Below are 26,607 nucleotides of genomic sequence, written 5' to 3'. Positions count from 1 at the left end.
GGCGCAGAGGATGCCGGCGAGGCAGGCAGCCCAGGGCCTCTCCACTGGCCACCGAGGAGGGCAGTGTGCCCAGCGGTGCACCCGGGGACAAGAGGGACCGCAGGACTGACTTGCGAGTCAACAGAGTCTGAATCTGAACGACAACAAAAGGTGGGATGACCCCTAATCTCCCGCAGAGGGTCTGACATCTCGCTGCTGGGGAAGGTCTTAAAAATCTCCCCGATTTAATCTTTGTTGGGGAGAAGCCCAGTTTGGGGATATGGGCAACCCAAGAGCGGACACCGGAGTGTGTGAAGTGGTCCCGCAAGGTGCTGGCATTTCACCTCTCTGCCCCTTTAAGAGCCACACGCCCATTTTCCAGAGGAGGAAACCGAGGCTCAGTGAAATGAGTTGAAGACGCGTCTGACACAACAGGGGTAGTGAGAAGGGCGAGAGGGATTCGAATTCAGATCTTCACTCTCCAGTTCTGTTCCACTACTTCCCGGCTGGGTGGCCGTGGGGGAGCTAATGAACTTGGCTGAGCCTGTTCTTTTGTCTGCAAGATGGGACCAAAGACCTACCTCAGAGAGCTGGGAGGATTAAATGCATGTAAAGCACTTAATGCAGCCACTGAGTCAACACCCCCAATGCAGGCAGCTGTTACTGCTCTAGGGCTCTGAATGAATGAATGAATGAATAATTAAATGAATGAATGAATAATTAAATGAGTTAATGAATAACTTAAATGTACTCCTACCCTCTTCCAAGGGAGAGGACGCTTTCCTTGCAAGAAACCCGAGGACGGAAGGTAATTCCCTTTAGATGGAAATAAAGTGCCCATTGAATCAGTTTCATGTGGCAGGAAAATTGGCCACCACGTCCTCTGTGTTACTCACATTCTTGAAGGATCTTTCCCAAAGCAAAGGAAGTGCTGGCCTCACGCAGACCATCACCACCACCTCTCTGGCTAACGAGGTGGCGTTTTGTGACGGTGATGCAAGAAGCCTTCCAATAACTGACCCTCCGCCCCAGCTAAAAGCTTTGAATTTTGCAAAACTGCCAGGACAGAGCAATTCCTCATCTGGCGCTGGCTCGCCCGGCGAGGGTCACAGCCACGCAGACCTGTCTCTGAAGCGCTCTGCCAGCTGATTGCCCTGGGCCGGTTCCCGTGAGTGAACAGATGAGAGCATCCGAGGAGGGGGGACAAGTGGCCCGGGCCCTGGAGAGGCTGGGGTGCTGCGAGAGGGCAGGTTTCTCGCTGGAGTGGCCCAAGCTGGCACCGCAGGCTCCAGGTGAATACAGGCCCCGTTGGAATGCTGTGCTCCCCGGTCAGTAGCGGCTTCAGCCTGGTCCCCCGCTGCTGCTTTCCCAGGGCTCTCGGCTCCGTGTCCCTAAAGTGGGCTGCACATTGGGACGTTTTGCGCATCACCCCACTGGGCAGAGGAGTTCGGTGGGTCCGAGCTTAGGCTGTGGGTGGAGTAAACCACGGATGGGCCTCGACTCCAACACTGTGTTGGTCCGGGGCTCGCCCAGAGCAGACCCTGAGCGAGGGCCGGGCACAGTGGTTTAGTGTGAGCCGGCTCCTGGGAGCGGTAGTGGGGACGTGAGCCAGGGAGGAGAAAGGAACCAGGAGAGCCTACCACGAAGCCAGCTGCCGCTGCGGCAGCTCAGCCCTGCCGGGACTCGGGGAGACTGCATGGCGGACACCTGGGGTCGCCCCAGCTGAGGGCCGAGGAATCTGGCCAGTTCGTACCCACTCAGCATCAGGCCCTGGCACCCCTGCCTTGCCTGTGCTGGGGCTGGGCACGCACAGCCAGGAGCAAACCCCTGGGTCAGCGAGTCCCAGGGCTTCAGGGGGAGGGGCAGGGTCTCGCAGCACAGTCACTGAGCCTCGGCCCAGTCTCCTGAGCGGGTCAAAGGGTGAGGAGGCCCATCACGGGGGCTTGGCGAAGGATTCGGGGGAGGGGGCACAAGGCCCTCAGATAGGCCCTGCGGCCGAGTTTGCTATTATTATAATTAGAGTTTACCACTCCTGTTTCTGGGAGGCCCTTATTCTCAAAATATTTTTGCGCTAGCTGGTTTGGCTCAGTGGATAGAGTGTCAACCTGTTGACTGAAGGGTCCCAGGTTCGATTCCAGTCAAGGGCACATACCTCCATTGCAGGCTCCCGACCCTGGTTGGGGGCAGCGGGAGGCAACCAATCAATATATCTCTCTGTCTCTCCCTTTCCCTTCCACCTCTCTAAAAATCAATGGAAAAAATATCCTCAGGTGAGGATTAAAGATATATATATATATTTTTTAACATTTTCAATTTTAGCTTATATTCAATTTTATTTAGTACTAGAGTCCCAGTGCATGAATTCGTGTACCAGTGGGGTTCCTCGGCCTCGCCTGCGGGATCAGGCCGAAACCGGCTCTCTGACATCCCCTGAGGGGTCCCAGATTGCGAGAGGGTGCAGGCCAGGCTGAGGGACCCCACTGGTGCATGATCAGGGCTGGGGAGGGACTGTGGGAGGACTGTCTCATTCAGTCCCGATTGGCCGGACCCCAGCAGTAAGCTAACCTACTGGTCAGAGCGTCTGCCCCCTGGTGGTCAGTGCATATCATAGTGACTGGTCGACCGGTCGACTATCTGCCCCCTGGTGATCAGTGCACGTCAGAGCAAGCAGTTGAGTTGCCTTAGCATATCATTAGCATATTACACTTTGATTGGTTGACAGCTGACTGGACGACCAGACACTTAGCATATTAGGCTTTTATTATATGGGATTTGTTTCAGGTGTACCGCATGTGGTTAATCACATATTTTACAAAGTGGTCCCCCATATTTTCAGTATCCACCTGGCCCCATGCATAGCTATTGCACTATTATTGACCTTCTCCTCTTTCTTAACCAGAGAACTCCTATTTATCTTTCAAATGCCCAGCTTCATCGATGTCTCATCTTCTATGACATCGACTTCTCTGCACTTAGTGTCCTAGGGCTGCCCTAGCAAATGACCATAAACCTGGTGACTTCAAATGACAGAAATGTATTCTCCCACAGACCTGGAGGCCGGAGTCTGAAAGCAGGGTGTCAGCAGGGCCGCTCCTTCAACAGGCCTGGGGCAGGGTCCTTCCTGCCTCTTCAGCTTCCCGTGGCTCCTGGCGGTTTGGGCCTATTCCGACCTTGGCCTCCGTCCTCACCTGGACTTCTTCCCTGCGTGTCTTCTCCTTTTCTCTCTCGTGGGATGACACCTGTCATTGACTTGGGGCCCACGACCTCATGGTGAGATCCTTACCTTAATCACATCTGCAAAGACCTTTATGCCAAATAGGATCCCATTGCGAGGCTCCAAGGAGTCACCTCTGTTCACCCCACATTGTGTAAGTTTCCTTAACTACCGCTGCATCGGTTAGAATTGTTTTTGTTTCATGTACTAACCACAGGGACTTAAACCAAATAGGGGCTGTTTTCCTCCCGTCTCAGACTCTCTTCAGGCGGGCAGCTCCCAGGCTCCATCGGGGACCAGTGTCCTCGAGCTTTCTAAGGGCACTGTCACCGGCTGTGCTTCAGTCCCCCTGGTTGTGAGAAGGCACCCATCACTGGGCACCGAGGCCTTGTCCCAGACAAGGTGAGGAGGAAGGCCACGGCCAAAGCACGGAGGGGATCTGATGCCTCTAGATCAGTGATGGCGAATCTATGACACCTCTGACACGCGAACTGATTTTTTTGGTTGATTTTTCTTTGTTAAATGGCATTTAAATATATAAAATAAATATAAAAAATATAAACCTATACTGTCCAATATAATAGCTACTTGGCTACATGTTGCTTTTTAAAGTAAAATTAAACTAAAAGTCCAGTCCTTTAGTTGCAGTAGCCACATTTGAACTGTGCAATAACCACATGTGGCTAGTGGCTACCAGATTAGTGTAGATCAGTGATGGCGAACCTATGACACGCGTGTCAGAGGTGACACGCGAACTCATTTTTTTTGGTTGATTTTTCTTTGTTAAATGGCATTTAAAAATATAAAGTAAATATCAAATATATGTCTTTGTTTTACTATTGTTGCAAATATCAAAAAATTTCTATATGTGACACGGCACCAGAGTTAAGTTAGGGTTTTTCAAAATGCTGACACGCTGAGCTCAAAAGGTTCGCCATCACTGGTCTAGATGCTTCCTGCAGCGCCACCCAGGGACATATGTTTACCTCTCAGATACCGACACTGTGTCCCTGGTCAGGTGCCGGTTTGACATAGGGCACATTGTTGTCCTGCCCCAAATGGGGATGTGACAGAAAGAAAGAGGGGGAATTAGTACAATCCTGTATAATAAAACCCTAATATGCAAATCAACCGAATGGTGGAATGACAGGTCACTATGATGCACACTGACCACCAGGGGGCAGACACAACGCAGAAGCTGCCCCTGGTGGTCAGGGCTCTCCTACAGGGGGTGTGCTGCTCAGCCAGAAGCTGGGCTCACGGCTGGTGAGTGCAGTCCTGCCTCTGCGACCGCACTAGGGACCCCTCAAGGGATGTCTAACTGCCTGCTTAGGCATGCTCCCCACCTGGCCCCATGCATAGCCTGCTATCCACCTGGCCCCATGCATAGCTATTCAAATGCCCAGCAGGCGGACATCCCCCAAGGTGTCCCAGACCGAGAGAGGGTGCAGGCCAGGCTGAGGGACGCCTCCCCCACTTCTACCCCTAGTGCATGAATGTCGTGCACCGGGCCTCTAGTATAATATAATATATCTGATACAACATAATATAATATACAAGTCGCCTATAACGAGTTAAAATGCACATCGTAGTTCTTTCCCCTTGTTATTGTAGAATACCCACAATGTCTAGTTTAAAGGACACACAGCGGTGCATTTGTAGATGCCTCATAACTTTTCTCGATCTTGTCCCTCCCTGCGTGTCAGGAGCCTTTTTTGGGGTCACCAGTGCCTGGCCCTGAGGGAGAGTGGGGCCGGGATGTGGGAATTCAGGTGAGCCCAGCAGAGCAGCAGCTGTGGCGGGTGATGCTGCCAGAAGATGCCCGTGCTGGGGCCAGGAGGTGGTGGGCACACCGGGGACAGCAGAAACCCTAGCGGGGACGATAAATGAGCCTGCTGTCCGCACGCCAGAGCCTTCCCAAGTGGCGTTCTGAGCAGTGAGTCAGCCTGGGAGGGACGGAATAGAGAGAATGACCTGATACCTCTGCCTCCTTAGGACATGGCGCCCTCTTTGGATCCTTCTGTGTGACATCTGCGCTCAATAAATATCCAGGTGATGATGGATTCAACAAGGCAGCAAGCAGCCAGCGGGAGGCTAAATGGATTTTAATGGCCTGTAAGTAGGCTCAGATCACAGCGGCTCCGAGTTGGAAGGGACTCGCTGTCTAGGGGAAAACTCCTGCTGATGCATGAGTTCTTTCAACAAGTTCCCTCGTCTCCACTTGAATGCTTCCCATGACAGGCTGCTCACTGCCTCGCAGGACAGCTTGTCTTACTGCCCAGCGGCTCCGAGGGTGGACAGGGCTTTCTCAGGGTTAGCCAAGAGCTGTTGCCTGTAACCCCCCTGCTTGGTTTTGATTTTGTGCCTGAAGAATCACACAAAAGAAACCCGTTCCTCTTCCGGCTGCACGCCCCGCCTTTAATTTTGGAAAAGCTTAATGTTCTCCATGTATGGGTGCCATGCTTCCTTTTTCACTCGTGAATGTTTGTCATTGTTTATGTGTGTATTTATTCCACAAAGATGTGTTAAGCACCTCCTTTGTGCCAGGGCCTGTGTTAGGTGCTAGAGTCACAATGGTAGGTAACCAGGATTCCAGCTGTCATACCTGACAACCACATAGGAAAGACAGGAGATGATGATGATGATGATGATGATGATGATGATCATGACTGAGGTGAAATTCACGTAACACACAACTAACCATTTTAGTGTGCAATTCAGTGCATTTAGTGCATTCATCATCTGTGCAAGCACCACCTCTCCCCAGTTTCAAACCTTTTTCATCACTCCAGGAACACCCTGTACCCATTGTGTCATTCCCCATTCCTGTTTTCCATCCATCCATCCATCCATCCATCCACCCACCCATCCATCCACCCACCTACCCATCCACCCATCTATTCATCCACCTATCTATCCATCCATCCATCCACCCACCCACCCACTTACCCATCCATCCATCCATCCATCCATCCACCCACCCATCCACCCACCTACCCATCCATCCATCTATCCATCCAACCATTTATTCATCCATCCACTCATCTATCCATCCAACCACCCACCTACACATTCATCCATCCACCCATCTATCCATCCAACCACCCATCTATCCATCCACCCATCCATCCATTCATCCATCCATTCACCCACCCATCCATCCATCTATCCATCCACCCATTTATTCATCCATCCATCCATCCCCTGGAAACCTTTAATCTGCTTTCTATCTCTATGCATTTACCTATTCTGGACTTTTCATATAACATGCAATATGTGACCTTTTGTGTCTGGCTTCTTTCACTGAGCATAATGTTTTCAAGGTTCATCCTTGTTGCAGCATGTGTCAGAATTTCATTCCTTCCTAAGGCTGAGTAATATTCCATCATATTAATATACAACATTTTGATTACCCATTCATCCACTGATAGACAATAGGGTCATTTTCACCTTTGGGCTATCATAAATAATGCTGCTATAAATATTTGTATATAAGTTTCTGTGTGGACGTATGTTTTCATTTCTCTTGGATGTATATAGAGGAGTGAATTTCGAGGTCGAACATTTTGAGGAACCACTAAACTGCTCTCCACAGTGACTGCACCATTTTAAGCTCTTGCCAGCAAGACACATGGGTACCAATTTCTCCACATCCCAGCCAATAATTCTTTCTTTTTTTTTAAATTATAGCTAGCCTAGTGGATGTGAGGTGGTATTTCATTGTGGGTTTTTCATTTCCTTAATTAGTATCTTTTCATGTGCTTGTTGGGCATTTGTATCTTCTTTGGAGAAATGTCTGTTCAAGTCCTTTGCCTATTTTTAAATTGGGTTGTGTGATAGTTAATTTTATGTGTCAACTTGACTGGGCCATGAGGTGCCCAGATATTTGGCCAAACATTATTCTGGGTGTTTCGGTGTGTGTGTGGGGAGGCGGGTGGGGCACGTAGTATTTTTGGATGAGCATAATGTTTAAATCAGTAGACTGAGTAAAGCAGATTGCCCTCCCTGATGTGTGTGTGTCTCATCCAATCAGTTGAAGGCCTGAATAGAATAAAAAGACTGGCTTCTCGAGTAAGAGAGAATTCATCAGCCTGATTGCTTTCAAACTGGGACACTGGTATTTTTCAGGCCTCCAGACTTGAGTTGGAACTACACCATCTGCTCCCCTGGGTCTCCAGCTTGCTGATTCACCATGCAGATCTCGGGACTTGTCAGCCTCCATAATCATGTCAGCTAGTTTCTTATAATAAATTTCTTTCTATATCAATGCTAGAAGCCCGGTGCACGGATTCATGCACCAGTGGGGTCCCTCGGCCTGGCCTGCGGGAATCGGGCCGAAACTGGCTCTCTGACGTCCTCTGAGGAGTCCCGGATTGTGAGAGGGCGCTTCTCGGGTGACGCACCCTGAAATCGGGCTCTCTCCTCTCTGGTTCCAAGTGTGTCACCCGAGAACCACAGCTGCCAAGTCACCATAGCTCGGCAGCTCCTGCGTTGAGTGTCTGCCCCCTGGTAGTCAGTGCGCATCATAGCTACTGGTCGGCCGGTCGAACAGTAGGTCGGTTGATTGGTCGCTTAGGCTTTTATACATATAGATGTCTATGTCTATGTCTAGCTTTCTCCTGCTGGTTCTGTTTCTCTGGAAAACCCTGACTACTATAAGTTAGTTGTCTCTTTGTTGTTAAGTGGTAAGAGTTCTTTATATATTCATGATGCTAGACCTCACCAGATATATGATTTAAAATTATTTTCTTCCCCGGGACATCTGTAATACTTTCGATAATAAAGATAAATTTTAAAAAAGTTATTTTCTTCCCTTCAGGAAGATGGATCAGTAAAAGGTAATAAACATGAAGTGGAGAAGGTGTAGAAGAAAGCACAAAGCACACAGCACACAGCACAAAGCAGAATGGAAGCTCCGTGAGAGTGAGCCTCATCGTGTTTATTTATTGTGGAACCCTCATTGGGCCTGGCACATAGTAGCTGCTCAATAAGGAATTATAAGTAAAAATGAGCAACTAAACTTGGGTATTAGTGGGAATGGAGAAAGCTTCTCAGAGGCAGCCTCACTTAGCTGAGGCTTGAGGCTTCCATAGGCCTAGTCAGGCAGGGAAGGAACGGTGGTCCAGGTAGAAGGATTAGCCAGTGGGAAGGCCCAAGGACAGAGAGGACATGGTGATGTTGGGGACTGCTGTCTAGTTAGAGCAGAGACTGCAGGGCATGATGTAGGGCTGGGGAGCAGCTAGATGGGGGTGGGAGAGAGGAGCACACAGCAGAGTGGTAACAGAGGGGAATGGTGAGACAGGAAGGGATCAGATGTGAAGGGCTTTGTAGGCTATTGAGGAGTTTGGAGCTCTCTGAGAAAGAGAGGAAGCACAAAGCAGTGGTGGGTAAATGAATGAGTGGAAACCGAACGAAGGCCCAGGGATGCTTTCCAGGCACCCGCAGGGGATGTAGGGGAGGCGGAAGAAGAGCATGGGGCCTGGCTTAGGGTCCGGGCTCCTTGAAGTTTGAATCCTGTCTCTTATCCGCCATCAGACAAAGAGTGGGGGTCAAGCAAATGGGTCCTGGCGTATCTGCCAAGATCTCTAACGCCCCCTTTCCTCATCTGCAAACTGGGGATGATCAGGGCTCCCTGGCTTGAGTGCCATGCATGGGAGACCATGGGCCGTGGGAGACCCACAGCTGACCCTCATAAAAATGAGGATGTATCTTCTACCACTTCCCTGAGACGGCACAGGGAGAGCGGAAACGTAGGTAAGACAGGGGAGGACCCTCTGTGACATGGGACGGGGTCCCGTCTGGCTGCCCAGGCCCTTCTCTGGCTGGAGAGTTCTGGACTTTTGTCCCAACCCCTGGACATGGCCCTCTGGTTCCGACAGAAACCCTAATACCAGAGTCACCCAGCTTGAATCTTGTAGAGGGGCATCAGGGGCACTGGGGCGGGGCGTCTTCACGGTCAGGGGGAGGCAGAGAAAGAAGACTGGTCCTCGCTTTGGGAGGAATTCCCACAATTGCTACGATGGCTCGAGGAGGTGGTGCTCCCAGAGTGCGGGCTTGTGTCGGACACTCGAACATTACTTGCTGCGTGGATGAGTGAGTGTTTTCACATTCTGTTTTCCTTGTGATTAGCTGTGTGATGTGGGAATGTTACCTAACCACTCTGAACCTTCGTTTTCTTCACCTGTGAAATAGAGACGGTTCTCTTCCTTGGAGGGTAAGGTGTGAATTAAGAGGAGGTATAACTGAGCGTCTGGCACTCTGGCGCGTAGTAGGCGCTCTGAGGAGGAAGAGGCAGGTTGGGAAGGCAGCTCTGTCCAGCAAGCCCATGGCATCGAGAGGAGAGAGTCCCCAGCCCCAACTTCCTCTTCCATTCTTCCCCGCCTCGGATCTTTCCTTCTGACCGCCCTCACTCCCTCCTTCCTCGCCTACCTGCACCCTCTCCTTGCTCCAGGACGTTCCATCCATCATCCAGCCCTCTGCCCGCATGCAGGCTGTCCCACTCTTATCAAAAGCCACTCAGGAACCCATTTGCGGCACTTCCTCCTGGCCCAGCTCCCTCCCTCCCTGCTCCCAGCCTCTCCCAGACAGAAGGGGGACTGAGATAATGAATGAGGCTCCTCTGAGCATAACAATGAAGACGAGCAGACTGTTTAGCTGATGAGCAAACTAAGAGGGAGCCTGTGGAGGGTGGGGATGAGGTGCTGGCGGTGGATGGCAGATGGCGGGAGGCGGTGGATGCTGGAGTCTGATGACATGGGGCCTGCAGAGCAGGTGCTGGGCAGGGAGGGCTTCCCCGGGCCTCTCCCTCCTTGCTGAGCGGGAAGGTCTCAGGATGAGGTGTGGGGCAAGACAGGATGGGAAGCAGGGGCTTGGGGTCTAGTCCCTGCTCTGCTCTCACTTCTTTGTGGCCTTGAGGAGCCCCTGGCCACCTCGGGGGGCCTCTGCGGCCACGTTTGGGTCATGTCCCCCTTTTGTGTGCCAGGCTCTGGGATCCAGCAGGGAACCCCGCAGATGTGCCCGGGAGCATCTTATGATCTGGGAAACATGGCTGTGAATTAGATTGTCTCCCTTTCCCCCCCATTTCACCAGGGGACGGGGGGGCTGAGGGGGTTCAGGGGCTCTGACCCCAATGGGGACATCCATTCGGGTGGCTTTCCTGAGGATGGATAGGACGGAGCCAGGGGAAGGGGTGGGAGGCAGGGAGAGCAGAGTCCCGGCTGAGGGAACAGCGTGGAGGGCGCACAGAGGGAGGAGGCCGTGATGGACGCCAGCGGGAGAAAGGCTGGCCCTGTGGGCAGGGAAGGCTGTGCCTGGATTTTTATGCTATAAAATGACTTACAGAGTAACTTATTATAAACCTACTATGGAATAATAAATAAAATAGAAGTATTTTGTTCTACGATGGGGCAGTCGCTGGATGGTTTTAAGCAGGAGAACAAAGTGACTAGACGTGTTTTAAAGAGAGCCCTGGATTGGGGCGGGGAAGGGGCGACCAGGACCGGCGAGGAGGCCACACGCTGGTCCAGGGGCCGGGGCTGCTCCCGCCAGCATCTCAGAGCCTGGCTGAAGCCAGGTCACCTCCATACAGTGTAAAGGTCTTGGTCTGTAAAGGTGCCAAACCAGTTCCAGACAGTGAGCAAGGTTACGCCTCATGAGAAGAGAGGCCTGAAGTGGCCACCTGGGCTGTGGGGGCCTGGATCTGGTGGTGAGAGGAGGCCTGGGAGGAGGAGGAGGGGGAGCCACGTGGAGGCAGGAGGAAGGCTTGGCGATGGACTGGTGTCGATGTCACTGGCCATGATACACCCTCTGACCACACCGCTGTCTCTCCCAGCCCACAAGGTGTCCCCACCTGTCCTGACCTTGTCCTGCCCAGGCTCAGGTAAATTCTTTCCAAATCCAGGGCTCTGAATCCAATGTCCTGTGTCCCCGACAGCCCTGCCCTCAGGCTCGCTGGGCCGCTCGCTCGCCCCGCCCTGCGTCTGCGCTGCAGCGTGTGGGCTGTCATTCGGATGTGGGGCCAGCGGTGCTGAAGGCCACCCGGCGCCAGAGGCAGCTGTCACTGTCGCCCTGACCTGCCTGTCCTTCTTGCAGGCCCCGGACTGGTTTCCAAGGAGACACTCTGGCTGCCCAGCCCCACCCTGTCCTCAGTGTCCAAAGTTAGGCCTCCCGAGACCCCACATAAAATCGGGGTCAAGCCCTTGCCGGTGTGGCTCAGTGGGTAGAGCATCGGCCCGTGGACTGAAGGGTCCCCGGTTTGATTCCGGTCAAGAGCACGTACCTTGATTGCGGGCTCCATCCCCAGCCCCTGCTGAGGTGCATGCAGGAGGCAACCAATCGATGTGTCTCGCTCACAACAGTTTCTCTGTCTCTCCCCCTCCCTTCCACTCTCTCTAAAAATCAGTGGGAAAAAATACCCTCGGGTGCAGATTAACAAAACAACAACCAAACAAAGCCTGGGCCACCCCGAACCTGGCTGTTGTGAGCACGTGTCCGCATGTGTCTGCGTGTGTCCGTGTGTGTCCGCGTATGTCCGTGTGCGCCCTCACCCCCGCCTGCCTGCTCAGCTGCACCGTCTCCTGCAGACCATCCCACAGCCCCTCCTCTGGCTGAGCGCACGGCAGGTGGCCCTCGGGGCCTGCTGCTGCTTTGGCCCAGGTCTGGTCCCCAGGCCCCTCCCAGGCCGCTCCCAGGCAGGGCCGCTGGCTGCCACCAGGAGGGACGCCAGTGCATCCCTGCCCCTCAGCCCGAATCCCCACGGGTTGCCCACTCGGGGCCTTGCCCTCGGTGAGCGCCTTCCCTGATGGCCCTGCCAGGGCGACACCTGCCCCCCTCTGGGTCAGGAAGTCCGACACCGGGGAGGGAGGTCGCTCTTCTGTTCCTGCCCCAAGGCTGTCGTGGGAAACAGCAGAGGCTGCTGCACTTCCGTCCCCGCCTCTGGTTCCCACCGGGACATTCTCCCCAACTCCCAGGCCACGGGCTTTCTCCACAGATGGCACCCACAAAATGGGGCCCCCCCCCCGTGACCAGTTCAGGGAGGGACACGGGCTCTGGAGGTGGCTGCCGAGTTAGGGCCCTGGCTCCACCACTTACTCGTGGTGTGAACTTGGGCAAACATTTCCCTTCTCTGGGCCCAAGTTTTCTCATCTGAAAAACGAAGATGATGGTAGGGTGGTTGTACAGATGGAACCCTGGGCACGGCTCAGCACAGAGTAAGTGCTCATGAGCACCAGTAGTGGCATTAATGGGACCCCTGACGGAGTGAATGGAAAAGAGAAGCTCGTTGTTGTGTTTTTACTGGTTCTGCTGGAGCTGCTGGGGGATCTTGCCATCATCAGCGAACCCGAATGGGACCCCTGACGGAGTGAATGGAAAAGAGAAGCTTGTTGTTGTGTTTTTACTGGTTCGGCTGGGGGATCTTGCCATCATCAGCGAACCCAGCACAGAGGGAAGCCGTGCCCAGAGATGGGGCAGGAAGGCCTTAATCCTGATGATTTCACGTGAGTGCCTGGATCCAGCTGCTCCTGAAGACCTGCCCCTGGACTATTTAGGCACGTAGCCAATCAAGTCTTTGTGTTTTCTTCCTCTTTTGCTTAAGTCAGTCAGAGTTGGGTTTCTGTCATTTGTAACAAAAAGAGTTTTAATGGGTATCCATCCGTCCGTCCGTCCATCCATTCATCCATCCATCCATCCACAAGTCCTAGCTGTGTGGACTTAGACACATCCCTTCCTCTCTAAGGACCTGTAAAATGGGAGTTTCACCACCTCCCTATGGCGTGGTTTCAAGGGTTAATGGGCAACCCATGTGGAGTGCTGTGCTCGGTAACAAGGGCCGAGGAGGGGCTCAGTAGATTTCTTTCACCCCAGCTTTTCTGTCTAAAGCCTGCCCGCCCTGCACAGGTGTGCCTGGAAAGCCAAGGAGGACCACTCCCGCCCCCAACCCCCTGCCCAGGAGCCTTTCAAGCAGCAGAATCCCATTGGTTCAGCCTTTATTGTTTCTCCAGCATTTTCCAGAAGAATGGTGTCATTTGAGGGCCGAAGGAGGACAGGGGGGAGTAAAAAATAACATAAACAAACTGAGCAGAAACGGAGGAGGGCAGCAGGAGGGGCTGAGGTTGGGGGTCGGGGGTAGAGAGGTGGGGCAGCCAGAGCCTCTTAACTTTCAGCCACCAGAGTGGAGAATTCTGCAAAAGAAAACGACAAAGAGTGAGTCAGAGGTGGGCAGTGCAGGACAGGCCGGCCACGGCCCGACCGCTGGGCCCCCGGCGCAAGCCTTTCTCGGGTCTCACGTCTGCCGCAGAAGTCCCGGCGCGACAAAGAGTGAGTCAGAGGTGGGCAGTGCAGGACAGACCGGCCACGGCCCGACCGCAGGCCTTTCTCGGGTCTCACGTCTGCCGCAGAAGTCCTGGCCTGATGGGATGATGAGTGTGGGAATGAATGAAGGAAGGGAGGAAGGCAGGAAATGGTGAGCCTACTGTATCTTTTGCTTCATGATGCCATGCAGCCGGCAGATTATTAATACAGACAATAATAATAGCAATGGCGATTTTCTGAATGATTATCACACCCAGCCACTCCTTTGAGCACGTCATATACGATATCTCAGTTGACTCCGACACTAGTCCTGTGACGTGCATTTTATCGTTATTCCCATTCAACAGATGGGGAAGCCCAGGCTCCGAGCCCAGCCATTTTTACACGGAAGAAGCAGAGCCAGGCTTCAGGCCCAGGTCTGTGTGCCCTTGATTCAGCCCTTTCTTGGCCACTCATCTAGTTGGTCCCCACCTGCCCATCAAGGTCACAGACTCCCAGGCCCTGGCCTTGGAATTTCTGACTGAGGAGGCCTGGGGAAAAGGGCGAGTTATTTTACTTGTTAGAAGGTGATTCCGGTGAGCAGCCAGATTCAAGAACCTCTGTGTGCTCTTCTTCCTCGGGAGGGACCCTGAGCACGGGACATGGCGCAGCTCAGAGGAGTGAGCACAGCAGGTGCTCAGAGTAAGCTAAGCTCTGTCTCCCACAGCGCCTCACTTAACATCACAAGCCCTCAGGAGACTGGGGAAGGAGCACCCCATTTTACAGAAGGAAAAACTGAGGCCCAGAGAGGAGAAGTGACTTTGCAGAGCCTCCAGGTGAGGGGAGGCCCAGGGGGAAGCCCAGGGGAGCTTCTTGTCTAATCGGGAGGAAGACAGCATCTGGCAGGAAGTGCTCCAAGCTGCTGACCTTTCTCTGAGTCTCAAACACACTGAGGGTGTGGTCACCTCAGGACCTTTGCACCTGCTGCTCGCCCACCTGGTGCACTCTCCGGACCTCCTCAGGGCTGGCTCCCTCCCACTCACCTGGTCTCCTCCCACACGTCTCTCCTCAAGGGGCCTTCTCTGGCCACTCCGGTGAAAGCAGCGATGCCCTTAGCTAGCACCACTTTTTATTATATCCACAGCACTTACACTCTCAAAGGACTTCTGAGTATTTCTTGCACATTCCTTTGTTGCCTGCCTCCCCGACTGGAACATGACGCTTCAGACCCCCCTGGCCTTGCTCACTGCTCATCCCACCCCTGGCTCCGTGCCTGACACTGAGGGGCCACGTATGGTTGTGAAAGGCTGAGAGGCGCGGGGACTTCACCGCCACAGGGGGGCGAGGGCTATCTATCTTTGCAGCAGCAAAACCTTCAGAGGGAAGGTGGCTTTGATAGAGTCCTGTAAGCAGATGCAGGATCCCACGGGGAAAAGCAGGTGGAGGGGATCGCAGGTGGGGCTCAGACGGAGGAAACAATGGGGTGCATTTGGGAACAACCCAGTAGCTGGCCTGGGCTGCAATCTGGCTCTGTCGCTTATGGGCAGTGTGACCTGGTCTCTAGCCTCATAGTCATCGTCCAGCTTGGAGGAGTCAGGAGAGACGGGTGGTGCTCAGGGGGTCCTCGGCTCCTCCCTGAGCCCCTCTGCCCCGTGTTCCACATCCTTGCAGGTGTGGGGGCCTCACTGTGGTGGTCAAAGGGGGTGCTGAGACCTGTAATTGACACGAGAGGTCCGATGCACAAAATTCGTGCAAGGGGCTCAGCCCTCGCAGCCCCGGCTTCATCAGGAAGGACATCCGGAAGGTCGTTCGGCTTCTGGTCTAATTAGCATATTACGCTTTCATTATTATAGATAAGGGGGCCCAGGCAGTCTCTTCTCTGTGGCTTTTCTCTCCAGGAGACGAGAGAACCAGGAGTTTGCCACCCCCGCCCACACATCCATGTGGCTCTGGGATGCCATGTCCCCAGCTGGCCGGAGACTGAGGCCCTAGGTAATTCCCCGTCGCCTCATGAAAGTGCAGTGTCCTGAGTGGGGATGCATGGGTGGGGTGAAGAGCTAGGGGGGCCTGCGTGCTAGGAAGCGGGCTCTCTGGGCGTCAGCCCCCCCCATTTGTCATTGTCACTGGAGGGAGGGCCAGGGACAATTCCTTGTGAGAGACAATGAAAAACGGGATGGCAAGTGGCTTCAGAGAGGCAGAACGAAATCTCTGGGGCTCCCGCGAGGTTTGTCCTGCCTCGGACTCTGGACCAAGCAGGTGCGTGACTCCTTCCTTGTCACCCTGATCCATGGTTACGTCAAAGGCTGGCGCAGGGGGCCTGGGTGAGGTGCACGGAACGGTCCTGTGTTTGCAGCTCTTCTGTAAGCTGGAGGTATGTCCAGATCAAAAGGGGGAAAACAAAAGCCAACCAGACCAGCAGGTGCTGTCGTCATGGAAATGACCTGGCCCTGACCCTGCCAGGAGGAAGGACCTGGGCTCCTCCCCTTTCCGGGGTCTGACCTGGGAAGTGGACCCGCCTCCTGTCCCAGGCTGTCCCCGAGGGCAGGACGGGAAAGGCAGGTGGCCGGAGGGGCCTGAGAATCGCCTCAGGTGGGAGAGTGGGAGGGTCCTCCAGCCGGTCCTGAGACCCCCCTCCCCCCAGGGCCGCGGGCCGGACAGGACAGCGCGGGGCAGACAGAACCCAAACACCAAACACTGACAACCCCCCCACGGGCCATGTGACCCTACAGGTGGCTCTTTGGAGATGTCTTTTATCGCTAGTACTTCGATTGACATTGTCCATTTTTTATAGAATTTAAAAATTCTTATTTACTTAATGCCGACACGGGGAGCGTTTTGCATGTGTTATCTTATGACATTCTCACCACTGCCCCATGGAGAGATGCTTTTGTCCGCATTTTACAAATGGGGAAACTGAGGCCCGGGGGTGAAGTAGCTCGACCGAGGTCACATATGAACTTGATTCGGGCTGCGCTCTTGGGCTTCCTTCTTTACCCCAAAGGCGCTGACCTGGAGTGACACAGGAGCGGCTCAGATGCACCCCCCCCCACCCCCCGTGATTCTGTCCTATCAGCCCTTTTCTATTTACCTCTTGGTACTTAGCACTTTCTGGAATGATCTTATTTATGTACTTACTTATGTTTACTGGTCTCCCCCTACTAGAATGTCAATTCCAGACGCCAGGGAGCCCTTCTTGTTCAGCACCCTCCTAGCAATAGAACAGATGTGGCGCACGGCAGGTGCTGATACACGGATGCCAAATGGATGGGCTGATGGAGGGAGGGAGGGAGGGATGGATAGATGGAGGGATAGAGGGATGGAGGGAGGGATAGAGGGAAGGAGGGAGAGAGGGATAGAGGGATGAAGGGAGAGATGGAGGGAGGGAAGGAGGGATGGAGGGAGGGATGGAGGGAAGGAGGGAGAGAGGAAAGGGAGGATAGAGAGATGGAGGGAGGGAAGGATGGAGAGAGGGATAGAGGGATGAAGGGAGGGATAGAGGGAAGGAGGGATGGTGGGAGGGATGGAGGGAAGGAAGGATGGAGCAATGGCTCCTTAGTGGTCAACAAGTACTGACTTCATGTAATTCTCACGCCAGCCCCAGGAGGTGAGTGGGATGACCCCATTTTGCAGATGGGGAAGGGAGGTCTGAAGAGGCGAAGTGTCTCGGTCATGAGGAAAGTAAGAGGCAGAGGCAGGACTTGGCCTGTGATGTCAGGAACATCCCGACGTGAATGTGGGAGGCCGTTCCCGGTGGAGCCAGCGTCCCAGATGGGGTGGGAGCATGAATTCTCTCAGGCTCCGACCTGCCACTTCACCTGGAAAACGGGCCCAGCCAGTGTGTCCTGTCCGTGGGCCCTGAGCTGCTCTGTCCGCGACACCAGCTCACGGAGAGACGGCCAAGAGGGGGGCTTGTCCTGACCGCTTCCGACGGCACTGGCCTCTCTGACCCTCACCTAGAAATGACAGGCTCTCGGCTGCTCATCGGTAAAGGGCCCACCCATGGCCTTCACCCGGCGGTACTCGGTGTGGCCCGAGTGGAGGGGGCCACGGAAAGCCAGCCACGGAACGCCGGCCACGGAACGCCGGCCACGGGGCTCTCCGGCGGTGGGAGGTCAGGCATTTTGGAGTCTGACTATGGGCACTATTCTGGACCCTTGGGGTGTTTAGGAGCCTCTGAGAACACACCCCTCTGCCACACACACCTGGGATCCACCCGAAGCAGCCAGGGCATCGCATGGGGACCGCCTGGCTGTCTGCGGAGAGCGCAGGTCTCTGTGTCCTCCCCGCACAGGTGAAGGCACTTTGCAGGCAAAGGAGGGCGGGGTCACCTCTTCTGCTCGGTTTGCATCTCCCTCAGGGCAGAGCTCAGGAAGCAGCCAGTTAATGAGCAGCTCCTATCAGAAAAGGTCTCCTCTACGCGGGCACGTCCCTCCTCAGAGCAAAACACATGGCAAGACCCTGACAGTCTCTGTCAACCGACCTGGCAGTGACCCTGGGAGCAGGGTCAGAGCACGGGGGTCCGGCCTGGCTCTGCCGCCACTCATGTCCCTGGACAGGCCCCTCCCCTTCCAGGTCTTGGTTCTCTGATCCGAGCACTGGAAGGTCCAAATGACACCTTTCCACTCACCCCCCACATTTGGAGCAGGGGAACGAGGAGTCACTCCCAGTCCCCACTTCCTGTTTCCGTGACCTTGGACCAGACACTTCCCGTCACTGTGCCTCTGCTTCCCCACCTGTGGAATGGTGCTCCTGGGGTTGCCAGAGGAACCGGCAGAGAAGCCCTCGCCGCAGGCCTGCTCCCCGGCCAGCGCCCAGCACTGGGTAGCGGGTGTTATCAAGATGCTTCTACAGCTCCAGCCACCTCACAACCAAGCCTATGAGTGCCTGGCTGCTGCCTGGCACGGACTCTGCCAATGGCCATCATCTTTGTTTCTTGGCCTTGTTGCTGTCCCACCATTTCTTGTCCCTGCCCGGCACCTGCAAACAACCTTCCCGGCACCTTCCAGCAACCCTGGAGGTGGGTCTGAATCCTGTTCTATCACTTCCTGGCTAGGTGGCCTTAGATCACTACTTTCCTCGCCGAGCCTCAGTTTTCCCATCTGTAAAGTGGGTATGACAATGCCTACTTGCGCGGCTATTGGGAAAACCAGCTGAGCAAGTCCAGAAGGAGCCTGGCACACAGAACACGCTCTATACGTGTCATTCCACCTCCCTTGGATCTCTCAGCACAAGTGACACAGGTTGGAGCTTTGAAATTGTCACAGCATTGAGCACACGAATCCCGAAACGACGACCAGGAAGATGTAAACTGACAGAGGGCACGGGAAGCCTGAAGAGCAAGCAGCAGAGAAGTTTCTGACACCATCTATCTCATCAGAGTTAGGATCCCACCTCAAGCGTGCCCATCCTTGGAAACCCAGTCTCTGACCCTCAGTTTCCACATCTGTAAAATGGGGGTGCTGAGAAGATCCCTTCATAGGGCTATGGTGAGGGCTGCATGAGACAATGGATGAGAAGTGCCTCGGACAGCGACGCCTGGCTCAGACAGAGCACAGTGACATCACCCTATGGGTCAAGGAGTGTTTCCTCCCATCAGAATGTAATGTAGCCCTACCTTTGCATGGAGGCCTCAGCCCAGGCCCCTGGGGCCAGCTCACTGGGTTCTTCATCCTCCAATCATGAGATGGGAGGGGCCGTGGGGGACGGGAGCAGCAGACAGGGGCAGAGGATGAGAGGACTCAGTTCTTTCCCTCGGGAACCTGAAATTAGCCTAATTAGGTCTGTCCCAGTGCTGGGCACTGTGGGGATTGGACAAATTTAGAAGTCATTGACAGGTGAGCCCAGCACACGCTGATCGCCCACAGCCCGGGGTGAAACTGAGATGAACATTGAGTCAGCGTCTGGAAGGCTCCTTCCTCCCCTCTGTTGTGATGACCAGGACGAAGGCACCGACCTCCTGGTTTATCACCTCGCCTCGAAATAGCTCCCGGGCTGGGTTTCTTATGAATCGCTATTGCAAACAGGGATCACTTTCCGAACCCAGGAGACCGGGGAGCAGGGTCATCCGGGGTCACACCCGACGGCCTGCAAGGGGCCTTCGCCAACAGTTCTGGGGGCCCGGTCACCGCCCTGTATGTCAGCTCATGTCGCCCTTGCCTGCTCTCTTATCCCCATTTTACTTACAGGGAAACGGAGGCTGAGAGGCACGTAGCCAGGAAGGTTCTGACTGAGGCTGGCTCAGGCCAGGGTGCGTCTCCTCCCAGACGCTGGAGCCGAGCGGCCCGGAGGTGGAGAGGGATCACCCGGGAGGGCCGTCTCGCCTCCGCCCTCACTCCCGCTCCTGATGACAGGAGGGCGGTTATGTAAGCAGCGCGGCTTCGCTCCCTCGGCTAAATGATCCGGTGCCGCGTGAGGCCGGCTGAGGGAGGTCCGTGGGAATGAAGGCAGCATCTGGCTAAGGCACAGAACCATTTATAACTCCGGTGTCTCAGCTCAGCCCGGCAGAGGGGGGAGGGAGGGCAGAGTCAGAGGACCCGGGGCCGTTCGACCGAGGATTTGCCCTGTGACATGGGCACGTAACGTCCACGGGCCTCAGTTTCCACGTGTCTCAGTATAGATCGCAGACCTTCCCGGTCGAGGACGCCGTGAGATGGGATAAAACACTGTACACTGTGGGGCTTTGCCATGGGGACTGTGGGCTGGCGCTGAGGCACCCTCCTGCTGGCGTGGAAACCCAATCCCAGAGGGGCCGGAGGCTGGAATTACAGGCCGGGGGGTGGGGGGGGATCCTTCCATCCTTCTCACTTCCCTCCCATCTGCGACTCGATTTCACCTCCTCTGAGGACTGTATTCCTCTGCTTCCAAAGGGTCCTCAGGTGGCTCACAAGAGCGAGCACTCACGTGAAAGAAGAGAAACGGGTCATTTCCAGGCCCCTCACTGATTAGAGCTACAGCTTTGAGGTGGGCACGTTCATCCCCATGGGGTTGTGGTTCCTGCCCGACTTTAGGTAGCTCAGCCCAGCTTCCTCATCACGCCACCTCCCACGTTAGAGCGGCTCCTTAAGGATAAAAGGGAACAGATTTTGCCAGAAGGAAGCAGAAAAGACAAATGCCTTGAGGCCCGTGGATGAAGCAGGCTGGGATGGGAAGGCGATAATTACGACCACACTTTTTAGCAACAGAAGCAAAAAAACAAACCCACAGACTCTTGAGTGAAAGCTGGCCTGAAGCATAGGAGACGGGATCGGGTTTCAGGATTGCACACGTGTGTGTGCGTGTGTGTGTGTGCATGTGCATGTGTGTGTGTGTGCGTGTGCGTGTGCGTGTGTGTGTGTGTGTGTATGGGGTGTGCACGCCTTGTCTCCAGCATGGAGAGGAAGAGCGAGATATTTGGAGTCAGAGTGTCAACGTTTGAATAGCTCCGCCCTGATGCTGAACAGCCGTGTGATCCTGGGCAAGTCGCCCCACTTCCCGGAGCCTCAGTTTCCTTGTCTGGGGCAGCCGGTGTGGGGACTGCCGGAGCCAGAAGAAGGGAGGTCCGTGTGCAGTCCCCAGTGCACAGGAAGTGCCGCGCGGCGGTAACCGCTGTCCCTGTCCCGTCCATGTGCAGGCACCGGGTGTGGAGAGCCCGGGCGGGGGACACAGGCCCGGGTGACAGGCAGGGTGGCAGAGGGTCCCAGCTGGACCTGCGAACCCCAATCCTGGCTCCGTGGCTGAGTGGCCCTGGGCATGTTTCTCTCAGTGCCTCAGTTTCCTCGTTTGTAAAACGGGAAGAGTAAGGGCACCTGTTTTCTCGGGCATTGTGAGGCAGTGGTTCTCCAAGTGTGGTCCCCGGCTTATCAGCACCACGGGGACTTGGTAGAAATGCAAACTCATGCTCCCCCCAAGCGATTCAGCCTCGGGGCTCAGGACAAGGGCTGGAGAAGGAAGCTGCCACTCAGTGTCGTCTGCTGTTTGTGCCCAGAATTTGCAGCTGCTGCTGGGTTTGGGGGCAGCGTCCGCCTCTGCCTCAAGCCCCCTTCCCAGCGCTGCACTTGGGGGGCCTCCCAGAATCAGTCGGCCACGCCTACAAAAGTCCGAGGTCCCTGGAACGAGTGGCCCAGGGACGGGAATGCAAGGATGATTATTATTAGAACTTGGTCTTTCTGGTCTCGCCCTTCCGCCTGGGACCCTGAAGAACACGGTAAACACCCCTCATCTTCAGGAGCGCAAACGGCGCTGGAGACAGAGGCAGCCCTGCGTCCAGAAGCCCCACACCTGCTGCACGCCAGCCCCGCTCACGCGCATCTCCAGCCCACACAGGCCTCGTCCTCACTGCAGCCCCGAGCAGGACACAGGTTCACTCACTCACTCAGCTACCTTCCCTCGTGCCCGCCCTTTTCTAGCACACAGAGCAAAACCGAGGCCTGCTCTCATGGGACTGATATGCCAGTGGGGGAGGGAGAAGCAAGCAATGCGTCAGTGAATGAATCACCTTATGGGAGAAGCTCATTCAACTTTGAGTGAATGAATGAAGCAGGCAGCCCAGGCATGGGCTGGGCGTCCAGACAGACCTGAACTCAGATCTTGACCTTGTCATTTCCCAGGCACAGACGTTTAGGCAAACTCAGCCTCCGGGAGCCTCAGTGTCTCCCTCTATAGATGGGATAGTAACAGTGTCCACCTCCAAGACGGCTGGGAAGCTCCAATGAGTAAATGCTCGCACTGTGCCCGGCACACGGTCAGTGCTTGGTGACAGTGAAGGTGATTGTTGTCACTGTTCGAGCCGAGGAGCCGGGCTGGGCCTCCTGGAGCGGTTTGTTCCCAGGGACACTCATGGGTCCCCAGAGCTGGAAGGGACCCCAGTGATTGGCTAGTGACTTGACTCCTGAGCTTAGTAAACAGGCACGTGAAGGTCAGAGGGATTCTGCGACGCCCCCAGTCCCGCCAGGAGCTGAAAGCATCCTCCAGGCCCTCCAGCCTTTAGAGCAGCGGTTCTCAACCTGTGGGTCTCGACCCCTATGGGGGTCAGACGATCCTTTCACAGGGGTCGCCTAAGACCATCGGAAAACACATATATAATTACATATTGTTTTTGTGATTCATCACTATGCTTTAATTATGTTCAATTTGTAACAATGAAATTGGGGGTCACCACAACATGAGGAACTGTATTAAAGGGTCGCGGCATTAGGAAGGTTGAGAACCACTGCTTTAGAGCGAGCAGGCAGCCAAGCCGAGGGCCTGGAATAGAACTTCCTGGGGCGGCTGTGGTTCTGCCCCCGTCTCACTGCCTGCTGGGCAACAGCACCCCACCTCTCAGCACCTCCCGAAGGAGTGCTGTGTTTGGGGGTGGCCGGTCGGGGTGGTCTGCTCTCACGGCCTATTTCCTCTCTTGCCCCGCCCCCCGCTGTGTTCTGCCCTGACCCGCAGGCCTTCACCAGGTGGCCTGAGCTGGCACTGTGCTGGCAGACAGACCTGGGTTTGAACCCACCATCACCTTGGGCCCTGGAGCTGGTCTTTCTGGGTCTACACGCGTGTCCTCTGTCATCTCAAGGTAAAATGAGGTGACATTTGCACAGACCCCAGCGCGGGCTGGGCACACATTACACACCCGGGTAATACTTCTCCGGGCACATCCCACGCTGGGCAAATCAATCACATTGCCTCTTTCTAAACATGCCCTAGACTCCCTCCCTTAGTGGCTTTGCCGGGACCAGCGCCGTGCCTGGGCCTCCCTTCTCGCCCTCCCAGCCTGCCGAGTTCCTGCCCACAGCCTCCAGACCTGCCCGTGTCTCTCCCTCTCCGCAGAGCCGGTCTGCACCTCCCGGCCTCTGCCTGGCGTTCCCATTCGTTTGTGTGCACACACACAGGGCTGTGAGCACCGTGGGAACAGAACAGAAACGGTATCTCGGTGGTGTTTGTTGAGCACTTACTATGTGCCGGGCACTGCACTCAGCTCTCCACACATCGGGTCATGGACGCCTCACAGAATCCCAGGAGGGTCTGTATTATCGCATCCCGTTTAGAGACGAGGAAACTGGGGCTCAGGGTTGCTGAGCTGCTGCTCAGGGGCACCCAGCCAGGAAATGGTGCCTCTGGGCGTTGGGCCCGATTCAACTGTACCTCCCCCACGTCCGGCACAGGGGTGCCCCTGGTAGCGTTTGTTGGAAGAGTTTAGTAAGCTCTTTAAGATCGGAGGGAGGGGAGGAGGGAGGGAGTCAAGGAAGCAGGCCAGGACCTGGCCTGGTTTCTCTTCTTCATTTAGGTTGCTGGTGAGCAGCCAGCCATGAAGACCCTGCCTAGGGCTCTGAGCCGTGGCACGTTGGCTGCAAATAAAAATGGGAGCAGGTCTGGAGGCCTGGGGTGGGTCACGGCAGGAGTCCAGGCTCGGGGGGAGCTATCCGATAAGTGGTTTGGTGAGGACGGGGGTGTGGGGGAGATGGGCCACTTACTGGAGTCACCGATTTCCCTCCAGCACCCTTCACTCGCCTCCTTTAACCGCCACCCCCCTTCCCAGCCACAAAAAAGGGCAGCTGTCATCACCAGGCTGGGCAGCCGCTGCGTCTGACCTTGCTAGAGGTTCTCTATTCTCGTTTCTGACATAAAACTTTCATAAACTATACCCACGATCAGCATCCTCGTACCTTTCCCAGAGCAATTTCTGTCTATAGCCACTTAATTTCACAACGAGCCCAAGCAGGTCTTAGGCTAAAACTGTGCAAGTGGAACCTAAGTGTGGCCAAGGTCACGGCCGCTGAAGGGCAGAGAGGAAGCAGAGCATCGGGTGGGGGGCGGCCTTCACACTCAGGCAGCAGATGTGCAGTACGTGCCCGCTTTGGGTCAGGTACGGGCTAGACACTGAGGATAAAAGGGTGAGTACCGTTAACAAACGCACTAGGCACTCTCTCTGCGCCAGGCACCATTCTAAACGCTTCGCACATTGACATCTAACCCTCGTGACAAACCTCGGGGAGGAGAATTGTCATCAGACTCAGTTTAGAGAAGGGAAAACTGAGGCCCAGAGTGGTCACTGGAATTGCCCAAAGGCACGCGGCCGGGAAGTGGCGGAGCTGGGATTTGACCCCAGACAGCCTGGGGCCAAGCTCCTACACACGGTTTTCACCTAGACCGGCAGGAAAGACGGTCATAGGCGCAGGGGCTGCACAGCGAGTCGGAAAGAGTTCTTCGGAGCTGGTCCAAATCCCTGCCCACCTGGCTCCTTGAATAGGCTAAGGCACCTCCAGCGCAGCGTGCCCACCTAGCGCAGGGGCTGCACAGCGAGTCGGAAAGAGTTCTTCGAAGCTGGTCCGAATCCCTGCCCACCCCTTATGTCCTGGCTCCTTGAATAGGCTAAGGCACCTCCAGCTCAGCGTGCCCACCTGCAAAATGAAGACAACGCCCGAGGATGCTGTGATGCTAAGGAGGAGAGTGATGCGGGATGTGCTCCGGGCGCGGGGGTTAGGTCTGAGTGGAGAAGGACGTGAGAGGCCGGACCGCCAGCCCCTCCCCTGCCCTGGAAGCAAAGCGTGAACAGCAAGATACTCCGTCTCCTAACTCCCAGCCCGTCCTCGGCCGGCCGTTTTTCCTGGCTCGCCGACAATGCTGGAATGGTCTGTTTGGGTGAACAGACCTGAGACTTGAAGTTACAGGACACCTGACAAGATGTGGAGGAGGATAGGGGAGAAGGAATTTCCATCCCTGGAATCTGAGAACGTGAGAGCCGGCGGGGTCCTTGGGGATCAGCTGGCCTCATCTCCTCGGGTTACAGATCGGAGACGGAGGCCCAGAGAAGAAGAGAGACTGCCCAAGGTCACACAGCCAGTGTGGACGGAGCCGGGACCAAAACCCAGGGGAAGGTGCAGGCCAAGTTCAGGGACAGTCCCACATGCTCCTGTCTGCCCTTCCCACAAGGCGGGGGGAGGGGGGCGGGGGAGAATCTGCTCCCTTAGGATCATTCAAATCTGGAAGAAATACACCAGTTTTTCTTTGCCTGGTTACATGACAGAGCCTCAGCCTGACAGACTGCCTTTCTCCTTCTGATCTTGGGAGCTGTGTGACCCCTCCTCTCCTTGCCCGTGACAGACATAGCTCCGAGCTTTTAGCATCCAAATATCCCAAGATCCCCATGTGCCCGGGCCCCAGGCCGTGGCTACTCACCGTCGATGCCGATCTTGCCGTCCCCATCCTTGTCGCCCGCGGCCAGCAGCGTCTTGGTTTCGGTAGCAGACAGGTCTCTGGCATCTGCAGCGAAGCCCTTCAGGATGGATCTGGGAAGAAACGCCAGGGAGGGAGTCAGGTCAAGGTCACCTTGCAGGAACCCTGTGCGGACGGTGGGCTGGCATCTGCGCAGGGGAAGGGGGCAGCTGGGACAGGCGGCCAGCAGCGGGCATGCGTGCGGTTGTGCGGGGCCGGCAGCCGGGCTGTGCTGTGCCCTCCTGGGTGGGTGTGTGGGAAGGACAGGCTGTCCTCAGTGACGGGTCCACCTCGCTCCAGGCAGGGCACCTGCACACCTGCACTTGGCTGTATTCAGCCAATGCAACCAACACACAGGTATCCTCTCTGTGCCTGGGCCGTGCTGGAAACGGGCACAGAGAAACCCTGGGAAACCGCCTGAAAAGATGAGGAGGGGTCCAACGCCCTGAGAGAGACGGCCCAGTGTGATGGGTGTGGGGGTGGGAAGTAGACAGGTGCTCGAAAGAGGCCATCACACCTGGGACAAAGGGAAGAGTCTGGAGAAGGTGATGCCGGGAGGCGTCGGGAAGTCAGCGTGTGTGTGTGTGTGTGTGTGCGTGTGTGTGTGTGTGTGTGTATGCACACGTGTGCACACACATCGGACCTGGGGGGATAGAAGAAGGCTCTAGACCAGTGGTTCTCAACCTTCCTAATGCTGCGACCGTTTAATATGGTTCCTCATGTTGTGGTGACCCCCAACCATAAAATTATTTTTGTTGCTACTTCATCACTGTAATTTTGCTACTGTTATGAATCGTAATGTAAATATCTGATTTGCAGGATGTATTTTCATTGTGACAAATTGAACATAATTAAAGCATAGTGATGAATCACAAAAACAATATGTAATTATATATGTGTTTTCCGATGGTCTTAGGCGACCCCTGTGAAAGGGTTGTTCGACCCCCAAA

At 55.2% G+C, this 26,607-nt stretch overlaps 1 protein-coding gene and 1 long non-coding RNA gene across 3 annotated transcripts in view; one reads left to right on the top strand and one right to left on the bottom strand.

The window, feature by feature from the left end:
- Positions 1 to 3,458: 3,458 nt before the first annotated feature.
- LOC102244204 lies at positions 3,459 to 7,479 on the top strand. The gene is made up of 3 exons (XR_314539.2): positions 3,459 to 3,595; positions 5,189 to 5,308; positions 7,322 to 7,479. It is a non-coding gene; the product is annotated as an uncharacterized LOC102244204 (long non-coding RNA).
- Positions 7,480 to 13,162: 5,683 nt separating this feature from the next.
- PVALB (parvalbumin) overlaps positions 13,163 to 26,607 on the bottom strand; it is an 18,333-nt gene continuing 4,888 nt past the window's right edge. For both annotated transcript variants that reach the window (XM_014530853.1, XM_005883240.2), the window contains exons 4-5: positions 25,622 to 25,731; positions 13,163 to 13,374 (exon numbers count right to left, since the gene is read on the bottom strand). In XM_014530853.1, the coding sequence (XP_014386339.1) occupies positions 13,346 to 13,374; positions 25,622 to 25,731 (139 nt within the window). In that variant the 3' untranslated portion in view covers positions 13,163 to 13,345. The remainder of the gene's footprint in view (positions 13,375 to 25,621; positions 25,732 to 26,607) is intronic.

The sequence above is a fragment of the Myotis brandtii genome, unplaced genomic scaffold (genome assembly GCF_000412655.1).
Source record: "Myotis brandtii unplaced genomic scaffold, ASM41265v1 scaffold78, whole genome shotgun sequence".
NCBI classification, from domain to species: domain Eukaryota; kingdom Metazoa; phylum Chordata; class Mammalia; order Chiroptera; family Vespertilionidae; genus Myotis; species Myotis brandtii.
This window is presented reverse-complemented; position numbering and strand designations above follow the sequence as displayed.